The 12,723-nt window shown below is 43.9% G+C and overlaps 1 protein-coding gene across 3 annotated transcripts in view; it reads left to right on the top strand.

Moving 5' to 3' along the window:
- Window positions 1–7,678, top strand: part of LOC120909420 — a 173,209-nt gene extending 165,531 nt beyond the window's left edge. For all 3 annotated transcript variants that reach the window (XM_040321185.1, XM_040321186.1, XM_040321184.1), the window contains exons 5-8: window positions 649–793; window positions 1,142–1,239; window positions 1,365–1,497; window positions 4,441–7,678. In XM_040321185.1, coding sequence (XP_040177119.1) covers window positions 649–793; window positions 1,142–1,239; window positions 1,365–1,497; window positions 4,441–6,992 — 2,928 coding nt within the window. In that variant the 3' untranslated portion in view covers window positions 6,993–7,678. The remainder of the gene's footprint in view (window positions 1–648; window positions 794–1,141; window positions 1,240–1,364; window positions 1,498–4,440) is intronic.
- Window positions 7,679–12,723: the final 5,045 nt, after the last annotated feature.

Genomic DNA, 12,723 nt, shown 5'->3' with positions numbered 1-12,723 from the left:
ACTATCCCTTCCACTAACGACAATGACAGAGCACTATTCCTCCCATTGACACCAATAATGAGGCCACTATTCCTCCCCCGACTACATGTTTACATGTAGTCAGGGGAGGAATTGTTTACTCCCACTGATGCCAGGACAATTTCTCTTTCCACTGGCCACAGTCCGCCCCCCTAAAGTCTAAGGCCTCATTCACACTTGGCGGACTCCGTCGCTACGGAGTTCGCCTGCTCCCGCCAGTTCAGCGGGAGTTCAGTCCGCAGATCTCCACTGAGCCAACGGATGACAAGCTCCTCTCTGCTCACTGAGCGGAGAGGGGCTTGTCGGGCACCGCTGTGTCCTATGGAGCGATCTGATGAAAACGGACAGCATGGTCCGCATGGACGGATGGGGACGTGGCCCCCATACGTCTGTTTTTAGCGGGCATGTCTACGCTGACATCCGACGCTCCATAGCGATGCATTGAGCGGACGTTCAGGTCCGTGACAGACGGACCCGAACGGCCCAGTGTGAATGAGGCCTAAAGGACAGTAAATTGGCCCTTTTGTTTAGAGTGTTTAGAGACCCATTTTCTAAGCTATAAGAGGACATTCTTCTATTTTCTTTTATTCTTTTTTTTTATCAATGTATTGCATCATCTTTGGGGTTTAGGGTGAAGAACTGAAAGACATCAAAGTGGAGATTAAAGAGGAAGAAGAAGAGAGATTGGTGAGTGGAGATCAGCAGTGTATGGTGGAGGAGGAGGAGAAGATGATGGAAATTAAACAGGAGGAATCTTCTCTACATATGGACACAAGTAAGTAAGAAGCGCTAAATGCAGAAACAGTTTACATTTTAACTTCACTTTTAGGAGTATATCGTATGTATTTACATTATTAAAATGCATACAATATATATACATATGATCCCTCATCATCTGATAAACACATAGTGTTCACTGCTATAGTATATTGAATATAAACTTATACTCAAAACACTTGCAAGATTGTATAATATCACTTTGAAGCCCAGATAAGGAAAAAGCAAGCGTGACGATGTCACTGCCCTTACGCGTTACGTCCAATCAAGCATTTATTGTCCCTTGTTTAATAAGAGGTCTATAAGCAGAGCTTTGTATTCAATCAGTGTGTGTGTTTTCTTACAGATGGATCCTGTAATGGGAACCCGCCAGAGAGATGTCCTCGTTCTCTGAATTCCCGGGATTCCACACAGGAGGATCCCACCATCCCTCACCATCATCAGGTACATGGGGCTGAGGAAGGCAAACTCAAACTTGTCTCTAAACTGTATTAGATGATATTATATGTAGGCTCAGAATAATAGCGCTCACCATCATTTTGTAATTTATTTTTTATTTTTTCTAAAAGGAAGAAGTGTTGGGTATAAAACTTGAAGTCGAAGAGGTAGATGAGACTTATGTGATCTGTGAACAGTTGCCAATAGAAGAACAAGTGATGGTGACAATTACCAAAGCGGAATCTTTACTAGATGTCAGTTCAGGTACGTATTAGATACAACTTCGCTTTTTTTTTTTTTTTTTTACATTTATTCTTTCACATTTCAGTTTATTTTCATCAAGTATACATATGCAAATTGAGCAAAACTGATAAAAAAAGAATAAAATAGAAAATTATAGAATAGTATAGACTACAGAAAAACAGAATAGAATAGGAAAAATAGAATAAATCTGAATACAATAAAATAGAACAGTAATACAGTGGAACCTCGGATTTGCGAGTAACGCGATTAACGAGCGTTTCGCAATACGAGCACTGTATTTTAAAATATCCTAACTCGCTTTGCGAGTGTTTTTCTCGCAAAACGAGCAGGATTCAGGCCAAAGCAGTGTGCAGTACCGCGTTTGGCCTGAGGAGGGGGGGGCGCCGGAGCCGAACAGCTATCGCCGCCGTTCTAGAAATGCATGGAAAGGCCCGGGGACAGCTTGGCTTACTTTGGCAAACCTTGGAAAGACTCCGGAACAGAGTCTTCCCAAAGTTTGCTGAGGTCAGCCGAACTGTCCTTGGGCCTTTCTGGCCTCTTCCAAGGCTCTCCAAAGCCCCCGCCTCTGGCCGCATGTGGTATTGCATGTCATTGACGTCAATGCGGAACAAATTATTTTCGTTTCCACTGACTTCAATAGGGAAATTCGCTTTGATATGAGAGTACTTTGGATTACGAGCATTCTCCTGCTCCACTGTAGTTGTCTTTGAAATTTGAATTCATGACCCAGTTGTGAATCATAAAACTGACGCCGGTAAAAATTGCTTTTCGTGTTTCAAGTGTGAGAAGTCCTTCACAGAGAAATCAGATCTCGTTCAGCACCGAGGAGAAGCCTTATTCCTGTCCTGAGTGCAGAAAGGGCTTCTCCAGAAAGGTGATCAGACGGCGGCAAATGTTTTGCACAGAAATTGACTCTAGTCAACCACTGTCTTGATCAGCATGTGGAACTTCATGGCTTCACAGTCATGTTCCGAGTGCGGTAAGGCATTTGAAAAGAGATTTGAATTCCACGTACGTCGGAGGGGGTCACAGCAGCAAGGAGATCTGCTCTTGCCAACTGTGTCCCATTTGTGAGAGTTTCCTTAACTTCCTATCTCATGACCAAAACAGGAAGTAGGAGAAAATCCCTGCAAATTCAGGGAATTCCTCGGGGACCCCCCACCCAGGTCACCAGAACTAGTGTCCCCATTGGAAGATTTATCCTCTATTACTTTTTTGGGGAAAACCCAAAATTTGGGATTTTCTATTACTTTCACTTTACATGATAACGGTAAACCGGACAGATAGAGAGGGTGAATCTGGTCAAGGTGGGCCCAGGCAGCAATAAGAACTGACAGGTGTTCGAATCCCTCTCCACTTTATCCAAAACTAAGTAAAAGTTTTGCCTTTAGTTGTTCTTTAAACACTTCCCGCCCGCCGTATGCAGAATGACTGGGCGTCATATGGTGGTGCGCGCGTGTGGGGGCAGCGTGTGAGTCTGACACACCGCATCTCCAATCGTGGTAAGAAGCCTCTGACAGAGGCTTCTTACCTCGTGATCAGCTGTGACAAATCACAGCATGAACCAGGAAGTGTCGGTAAACGGCATTCCTCGGTTTGTGCCGATCGGTGGCTCTCCCTGTCAGAGGGGGAGTTTCTGCCGATAATCAACACATTGATTATCAGCACAGTCCCCATAAATTGTTCAAATCAGCTACCAATCGGTGCCCAGTCTGTGCCCCATCATAACCCCCTCTCAGTGCCCAATAAAGTGCCAATCAGTGCCCCCCACAGTGAAAATCAGTGCCCACCATAGTGCCAATCAGTGTCCATCACAGTGCCAATCAGTGCCCAGCATTAACACCTGTCAGTGCTGCCCATCAGTGCCTTCTATTAGTGTCCATCAATGCCACCAGTCTGTGCCCCATCATAACCCCCTCTCAGTGCCCAATAAAGTGCCAATCAGTGCCCCCCACAGTGAAAATCAGTGCCCACCATAGTGCCAATCAGTGTCCATCACAGTGCCAATCAGTGTTTAGCATTAACACCTGTCAGTGCTGCCCATCAGTGCCTTCTATTAGTGTCCATCAATGCCACCAGTCTGTGCCCCATCATAACCCCCTCTCAGTGCCCAATAAAGTGCCAATCAGTGCCCCCCACAGTGAAAATCAGTGCCCACCATAGTGCCAACCAGTGTCCATCACAGTGCCAATCAGTGCTCAGCATTAACACCTGTCAGTGCTGCCCATCAGTGCCTTCTATTAGTGTCCAGCAATGCCACCTGTCAGTGCCCATCAGTGCTGCATATCAGTGCCACCTATCGGTGCTCATCAGTGCTGGATATCAGTGCCTCCTCTTCAGTCCCTGTCAGTGCTAGCTTATCGGTGCCGCCTGATCGGTACCCGTCAGTGCCCGTCGGTGAAGGAAAAAGAAAAATTTTAGAACAGAAACGTAAAAAAAAAAAAAAAAAATGACGGTCTTTTTTCGTTTGTTTAGCAAAAAATAAAAACCGCAGAGGTGATCAAATACCACCAAAAGAAAGCTCTATTTGTGGGAAGAAAATGATAAAAATGTAGTTTGTGTACAGTGTTGCATGACCGCGCAATTGTCATTCAAAGTGCGACAGCGCTGAAAGCTCAAAACTGCTCTGGGCAGGAAGGGGTGAAAGTGCCAGTATTGAAGTGGTTAATTTAATGTGTTTCCATAAAAATAAGTCCATTTGTGTTCCTGGCCATACTATAGTCTTTAATGTATGTAAACCACCAGCCAGTGCGTCATAGTTGCTTCGGTTGCATTGTGCACCTTTATCTGACGTCTGTGGTGTTTTTGTTGTTTGTTTTTATCACGGTACCTAATTCTGTGCCAGAGATCTAGCCAGGGAACAGTTCACTAACAGACCAACATACATGATTACTGAATGAAAAACATGAACAATGCTACTATTAATTAATACAATTTCAACAGGAGGAGGCAATGTCTGGAAGACCCCAGCGGAACATCCTTTTTTATCTGCAGATTGTAAGAAAGAGAATACTGGCATGGCACAATATCCTCCAGGTTTAATCATTTTTACTCCAAATGTATATCACAAACCTAAGCCTATAAAAAAATCAAAAGTTCGATTTATTTGTAAGCCGCACAATTATAAACCGCGTACTATTCTCCCAAAGGGCCAACCAATCATTTGCAGTGCAGAGCAACTTCCAGATCTTTCCAATCATAAGGAATCTTCTGAAGAGTCCAAAGATAAACTGTGTACCGTTATCCCTACTGTCCAATCAAGCTTTCACATTTTAGGGAAACTGACAGATCCTTCTAATCATAAGGAACCTTTTGAGGTGTCCAAAGATAAACCATGTACTGTTATCCCAACTGTGCAAGCAAGCTTTCACATGGCAGGGCAACCACCAGATCCTTCTAATCACAAGGAGTCTTCTGAGGTGTCCAAAGATAAACCACGTACCGTTATCCCTACTGTCCAACCAAGCTTTCACATTTTAGGGCAACTTCCAGATCTTTCCAATCAAAAGGAATCTTCTGAACAGTCCAAAGATAAACCATGTACCGTTATACCTACTGTCCAACCAAGCTTTCACATTTTAGGGCAACCAACAGATCCTTCTAATCATAAGGAACCTTCTGAGGAGTGCAAAGCTAAACCACTTACTGTTATCCCAAATGTGCAAGCAAGCTTTCACAAGGCAGGGAAACCACCAGATCCTTCTAGATATAAGGAATCTTTGGAGGAGTCCAAAGCTAAAGCACGTACTGTTATCCCTACTGTCCAACCAAGCTTTCACATTTTAGGGCAACTTCCAGATCTTTCCAATCATAAGGAATCTTCTGAGGTGTCCAAAGATAAACAACATACTGTTATCCCAACTGTCCAACCAAGCTTTCACATTTTAGGGCAACCAACAGATCCTTCTAATTGCCAGGAATCTTCTGAGGTGTCCAAAGATAAACTATGTACCGTTACCCCTACTGTCCAACCAAGCTTTCACATTTTAGGGCAACCAACAGATCCTTCTAATTGCCAGGAATCTTCTGAGGTGTCCAAAGATAAACCACGTACCGTTAACCCTACTGTCCAACCAAGCTTTCACATTTTAGGACAACCAACAGATCCTTCTAATTGTAAGGAATCTTCTGAGGTGTCCAAAGATAAACCACGTACTGTCCAACCAAGCTTTCACATTTTAGGGCAACCAACAGATCCTTCTAATTGCCAGGAATCTACTGAGGTGTCCAAAGATCAACCACGTACTGTTATCCCTACTGTCCAACCAAGCTTTCACATTTTAGGACAACCAACAGATCCTTCTAATCACAAGGAGTCTTCTGAGGTCTCCAAAGATCAACCACATACTGTTACCCCAACTGTCCAACCAAGCTTTCACAGGCAACCTAAAGATCCTTCTAATCATAAGGAACCTTCTGAGGAGTCCAAAGATAAATCACATACTGTTATCCCTGGTGTCCAACCAAGCTTTCACATGGCGGGACAACCACTAGATCCTTCTAATTATAAGGAATCTTCGGATGAGTCCAAAAATAAACCACATACTGTTATGCCAGATGTTCAAACAAGTTTTCACATTGCAGAGAAAACAACAGAGCCTTCTAATCCAGAGGAATCGTCTCCCAGTAATTTCCATTCTTTAAAGGATCGTGAAAAATCAAGCTTAAAAAATCCCGACCCGTATGTAAATCAGAAAACTCACGCCAGTAAAAAATGGTTTTCTTGTTCCGAGTGTGAGAAGTCCTTCAAAAGGAAAACGGATCTCGTTAGACACCACAGAGTCCACACCGGGGAGAAGCCACATTCTTGTCCTGAGTGCGGAAAGGGCTTCGGCAGTAAAGTAAGCCGTGATGGCCACGTAAGAACTCACACCGGCGAGAAGCCGTTTTGCTGCTCAGAATGCGGGAAATGTTTTGCACAGAAAATTACTCTAGACAACCACTGTTTTCAACAGCATGTGGATCTTCATGAACTCAAGGCTTCACAGTCATGTTCCGAGTGCGGCAAGTCCTTTGAAGAGAGATCTGAATTCCACGTTCATCAGAGTGGTCACACCAGTAAGGAGATCTGCTATTGCCCCGGCTCCGAAAAACTAGCCAAAAGAAAATGTGATCCGGTTGAACACCAAATAACTGACACCGAAAAGCCACCTTTTTCATGTTGCAAGGACAGTTGGAAAAACGTTCGACACCAGAGATCTCACAAAGGGGAAAAAAAGTCCTTCTCGTGTTCTGAGTGCGGAAAGACTTTTAAAGATAGATGGAACCTAAAAACACACCAGATAGTCCACACCGGCGAGAGGCCCTTTACCTGTTCCGAGTGTGGAAAGGGCTACTCCAGTAAAGGAACCCTTAATAAACACATGAGAATTCACACCGGTGAAAGGCCGTTTTCCTGTTTGGAATGCGGCAAACGCTTTACGTATAAACATACGCTAATCATCCATCAAAGCATTCATACCAGACGAAAGATCTACCCAAAAACATTCACATAAAGATGCCAGTTCTCTGGCATAGAATACACAACACCCGAGACCACTGAACAACGTATGGTGTTATTTCATAGGCTGAATCCTTCTATCTGGGCAAAAATAAGACTATAAAGATGAGACCGTCCAAAAGGATCATCCACCCCGAATGGAATATTTTAGTTCTTGTTGTTGTTTAATCTCTTGTTTTCTATTTTACTACTTAAAAGTGCAAAATTCCTTTAAGCTTTTCTATGCGTATATGCGGCCTCTCGGCGAGTGGGCTTTAACCCCCAGAGGCCTCATATACAGTATCCGGCCCTGTGCAAACATCTTTTCCAGCACAGTTACCGGCGAGTACCAGAAAGCTCCTAATGCATACCTGCGATCGGGATCTTTCCGATCAAGTGACAGCCAATCACAGTGGTCACGTGATCGGAATGCTAGCATCTCGGGAATTTAGAACCTTAAAAGGGGTTAAATAACATGTGGAGGGGAAACCCTTAAAATGACCGTATCCGCCACTTTTCTTCTCTTTGTAAACAAATGGCCAGGGATTCCCTTCATCTATACTAGATCCTAGGTAGGGGTCTGGTATAGATGTTAACTGGGGGGACACCAGACAAAAAAACATGTGTGGTGCCCCCACCCTAATCCCATACCAGACTCTTGAGGTCTGGTATGGATTTTGAGACTAAACCCTACACATAAAAAAAAAAAAGCATTGGGTCCCCCCAAAAATCTACACCAGACCCTTATTCAATCATGCTGCCTGATAAGCCAGAAAAGGGAAAACGAGCACATGGTTTATAAACAAAGGGGCAGGGTCTCCAGCATATGACAGCTAAGTATAAACAAAGGGGCAGGGTCTCCAGCATATGCCAGCTAAGTATAAACAAAGGGGCAGGGTCTCCAGCATATGACAGCTTAGTATAAACAAAGGGGTGGGTCTCCAGCGTATGACAGCCAAGTATAAACAAAGGGGCATGGTCTCCAGCATATGACAGCTTAGTATAAACAAAGGGGCAGGGTCTCCAGCATATGCCAGCTAAGTATAAACAAAGGGGCAGGGTCTCCAGCATATGACAGCTAAGTATAAACAAAGGGGCGGGTCTCCAGTGCATGACAACTAAATATAAACAAAGGGGTGGGGTCTTCAGTGTATGATAGCTAAGTATAAACAAAGGGGTGTAGTCTCCAGTGCATGACAGCTAAGTATAAGCAAAGGGGTGGGGTCTCCAGTGCATGACAGCTAGGTATAAACAAAAGAATGTGGTCTCCCGTGTGACATCATTGACCATACAAGGACATGTCCATATTTGGTCAATGACATCGGCCAGAAGAACCCACCACTTTGTTTATATCAGCTGTCATCCAGTGAAGCCGTCATCAGGATCAGATGTGTAGGTGGTTGGCGAGCGTTGTTTGTCATGATAGATATGAATCTGCATCGCCAGACGATTCAGATAAGCCCCCTGCTGGCAGACACCCACAACCACCAGGCCAGAGTTTTCAGGAAGAGTCCCTTGTCCTCATCAATACCAGGCTCCCCCCTGGCAAGGCAGGGGAATATGGTCTGGTATAGTTAAGGGGGGGACAGATGCTACCCCCCCCCCCCCTTCTTGGCCTAGCAGTCCAAATGTTTGGATAAGGGTCTCCTTCTTTTACATTTTTACATATGTTTGTTGTTAGACTTTTGGAGGAACCCTGAAGCATCTGGTATAACATTTGGAGGGTTTGCCTTAAACATTATACCAGACCTGAAGGGCCTAGTATGAATTAAAGGGAGAGCCCACTCTGTTTTGTTTTTTCAACTATCCCCAGCTAAATGGTTTACATGGCATGGGGTTCCCAGGAGAAATGAATGGAGTCAAGTGATGTCACTGGTTGCTAAGGAGGCGCCGATTCCTTAAAGTGGAACAAAACCTATCAATTTAACAGTTTAAAAAAATAGTTGCATTCCTGGCATGCCGGTGTAATAAAAAAAAAAAATTTGACCTATGAAATTCCTCGACCAAGTCACTTCCGTTGCGGCTACGTCAGCAAACAGCTGTTCGTGACCCCCACTACTTACTGCGCATGTGCGACTTCACCGCTGCTTTATCAAAGATGGCAGCTTCCTTGGCTGAAAAGAATAGGAGGGTTTAGTTCCACTTTAACCACTTAAGACCCGCACCTTTAGGCAGCTAAAGGACCCGGCCAGTTTTTGCGATTCGGCACTGTGTCGCTTTAACTGACAATTGCGCGGTCGTGCGACGTGGCTCCCAAACAAAATTGGTGTCCTTTTTTCCCCACAAATAGAGCTTTCCTTTGGTGGTATTTGATCACCTCTGCGGTTTTTATTTTTTGCGCTATAAACAAAAATAGAGTAACAATTTTGAAAAAAATGCAATATTTTTACTTTTTCTATAATAAATATCCCCCAAAAATATATAAAACATATTTTTTTCCCTCAGTTTAGGCCGATACGTATTCTTCTACATATTTTTGGTAAAAAAAAATCGCAATAGGCGTTTATCGATTGGTTTGCGCAAAATGTATAGCGTTTACAACAAAGGGGATAGTTTTATTGCATTTTTATTAATTGGTATTTTTTTTACTACTAATGGCGGCGATCAGCGTTTTTTTTTCCGTGACTGCGACATTATGGCGGACACTTCGGACAATTTTGACACATTTTTGGGACCATTGTCATTTTCACAGCAAAAAATGCATTAAAAATGCATTGTTTACTGTGAAAGTGACAATTGCAGTTTGGGAGTTAACCACAAGGGGGCGCTGAAGGGGTTATGTATGACCTCATTTGTGTTTCTAACTGTAGGGGGGTGTGGCTGTAGGTGTGACGTCATCGATTGTGTTTCCCTATAAAAGGGAACACACGATCGATGACGGCGCCACAGTGAAGAACAGGGAAGCTGTGTTTACATACAGCTCTCCCCGTTCTTCAGCTCCGGGGACCGATCGCGGGACTCCAGCGGCGATCGGGTCCGCGAGTCCCGCGGCCACGGAGCTTCGGATCGGGTCGCGTGCACGCGCGACCCCACGGCTGGGCTTAAAGAGCTACGTACATGTATGTGGATGTGCCCAGCCATGCCATTCTGCCGACGTATATCAGCGTGAAGGGGTCCTTAAGTGGTTACCTACCTTAACAGCAGAAGGAAGCTATCATATATAGTAGCGGGAGAAAAAAAACTGCTACTATATATGATGTTTGGCTCTTGCCGAAGGGACTGAAAGTCTGGTATTTAGACAAATACATAAACCTGTGCATGAGCGCGTTCATCCCTACCTGTCACTGGGTCATGAAATCAGGGAAATTTCCTGCGATACAGATAACCCTATAAGGCAGTGATGGCGAACCTTGGCACTGCAGATGTTTTGGAACTACATTCATGCACTCTGCAGTGTAGGTGAGCATCATGGGAAATGTAGTTCCAAAACATCTTGGGTGCAAATGTTCACCATCACTGATTTAAGGGCTCCTGTACCCCATTCTGTCAAATTGGCGGAGTTTCGACTTTAATTACTGAAGTTCTCTGGGAACAATGGCTGGGTCTCACGTTGGTCTTTTTTCGTATGTTACATCGGGACAGGAATCGCCTGACCGCAATACAATAAAGTTCTCATTGGTAAACCATAGCGTGGACTCTTATTGTTAACAACTGATCACAATTACTTGTTCTTCACCAGCAATGACTCCATGCAAGCCTATGGAGCGTCGGATGTCAGCGTTGACATGTCCGCTGACATGGGACCTGATCCGCTAAAATCAGACGTATGGCGATACGACGTATGGCGATCCGTCCATGGTGGATCAGATCGGGTGAAATCTGATGAAAACGGAAATGCTCCATATGAGACAGCGGCACTCGACAAGCCCCTCCCCACGAGGGTGCCCACGTGTCCCGGATTGCCCGGGATTATCCCGTAATTGACATCTTTGTCCCTGGTACCTTCGTTCCGGGACAATACAGTGTCCCGGAATTGCCCCCTTGGCCGATCTGATGCCCCCTAAAAATTGCCGCCGCATTGCCGCTGTCCCTCTCTGCCACGCTGAGCTAGTTCTGTCCTAGATCGCTTCATTCCCCCCCCCCCCCAGACGCTGCCTGGCTCACTGCCAAAACAACTGGTTGCTAGGCATGGCCCGACTGGCGTCTAACAACCAGTGACGTCACGACGAGGAGGAGAGTGGAGCCCCAGCGATCCGGTGGAACATTCTGCCTCGTGCCTCCGCCCACCGACTCCGCCCCCGACTCCGCCTCTTCCCTGGTGGCTGTTCCTGCGCTGGAAAAAAGGTAAGCGAAATGCTCCCTGCACTGCCCTGACTCTGTGACTGAGTAGCTCATGGTCACTCTGCTCCCACCCATACACTGCAACCCTCCAGACATGCTGTACATTATATTGCACTCCACTACCAACCCCTCCTGTCCCAACATACTGCCCTCCACTGCCACCCCTCCTATTATACTGCCCTCCACTGCCACCCCCTCCCATCATACTGCCCCCTTCCATTATACCGCCTTGAACACTGCCACCTCTCCTATTATACTGCCCTACACTAACCCCCACCCAACCTCTAAAGAATGAAAATCTGAAATTCGAAAATCTGAAAAGGAGAGGAAAGGTAATCCGAAAATTCAAAAGAATGAAAATCTGAAATTCATAAATCCGAAAAGGAGAACGGAAATCCGAAAATTCAAAAGAATGAAAATCTGAAATCCGAAAAGGAGAACGGAAATCTGAAAAATTCAAAAGAATGAAAATCTGAAATTCGAAAATCCGAAAAGGAGAAGAACGGAAACCTGAAAATTCAAAAGAACAAAAATCCAAAACTTCAAAAGAACGAATACCCGAAAATAAGAACAAAAATTGGAAATAATAACTAATAATAAATATTAAATTATAGGTATGGGAATTTCCTTTCAAATTTTGGCTGTTAGTGAACGTAACGAATACAAATTTATCCAAAGTTACGAAATAACGAATGCCGTATCTAAACGAGTGGAACATAACAAATAATAATAATAAATAATAAAAAACTTTTTGTTATTCTTAATTCGTTACGTTGCATTCGTTATTTCAGGTAATTCATAACTTCGAATGAATTCGTATTCGTTACGTTCACTAACAGCCAAATTTAAAAGCAAATTTCAATACCTATAATTTAATAGTTAGTTATTATTATTTTCTTAGTAAATATTTATGATTTTTTAATTTTTACGAATGATCAAAATAACAAATACTGCATCTAAACAAATGAAACGTAACAAATTCTAATTTTTCCAAATTAAATGTTTTATTTAAAATAACGAATTACGATCATAACGAATGACCCGAAAGGAAAAAAAAATGAAAACCAATTTTATTTTTTATTTATTTTTGGCAGTGCACATGCCTATTTTTTACTACCACTGACCTTATTCCGGCCCTCCTAAGCTCTGAAGGACAATAAACTGTCCCTTTATTTAGAAAGTCTGGAGACCCCTGTTATAGATAATCAATGAGGATAAGCTCCTGGGGGCAGCCATATTATTGTAGCCCATATATGAAGACACGTTGGCATACAACTAAATGAACCTGTCACGGGTCATACAAATTCATATTGCTCCCAGCTGGCATCAACCTTTGGTGGGTTTTATTAGATGTCCTCAGGTTTAAACATTATTTTATAACCAGCGTGTTCCTCCAAGTCTGCTGGGCTACAACAAAATGGCTGAAAAGAACCAATCGCCGCCTCTTACCCATGAAGCAAACTGCT

The sequence above is a fragment of the Rana temporaria genome, chromosome 8 (genome assembly GCF_905171775.1).
Source record: "Rana temporaria chromosome 8, aRanTem1.1, whole genome shotgun sequence".
NCBI classification, from domain to species: domain Eukaryota; kingdom Metazoa; phylum Chordata; class Amphibia; order Anura; family Ranidae; genus Rana; species Rana temporaria.
Note: the sequence above shows the minus strand (reverse complement) of the source record. Positions and strands in the feature narration are given on the sequence as shown.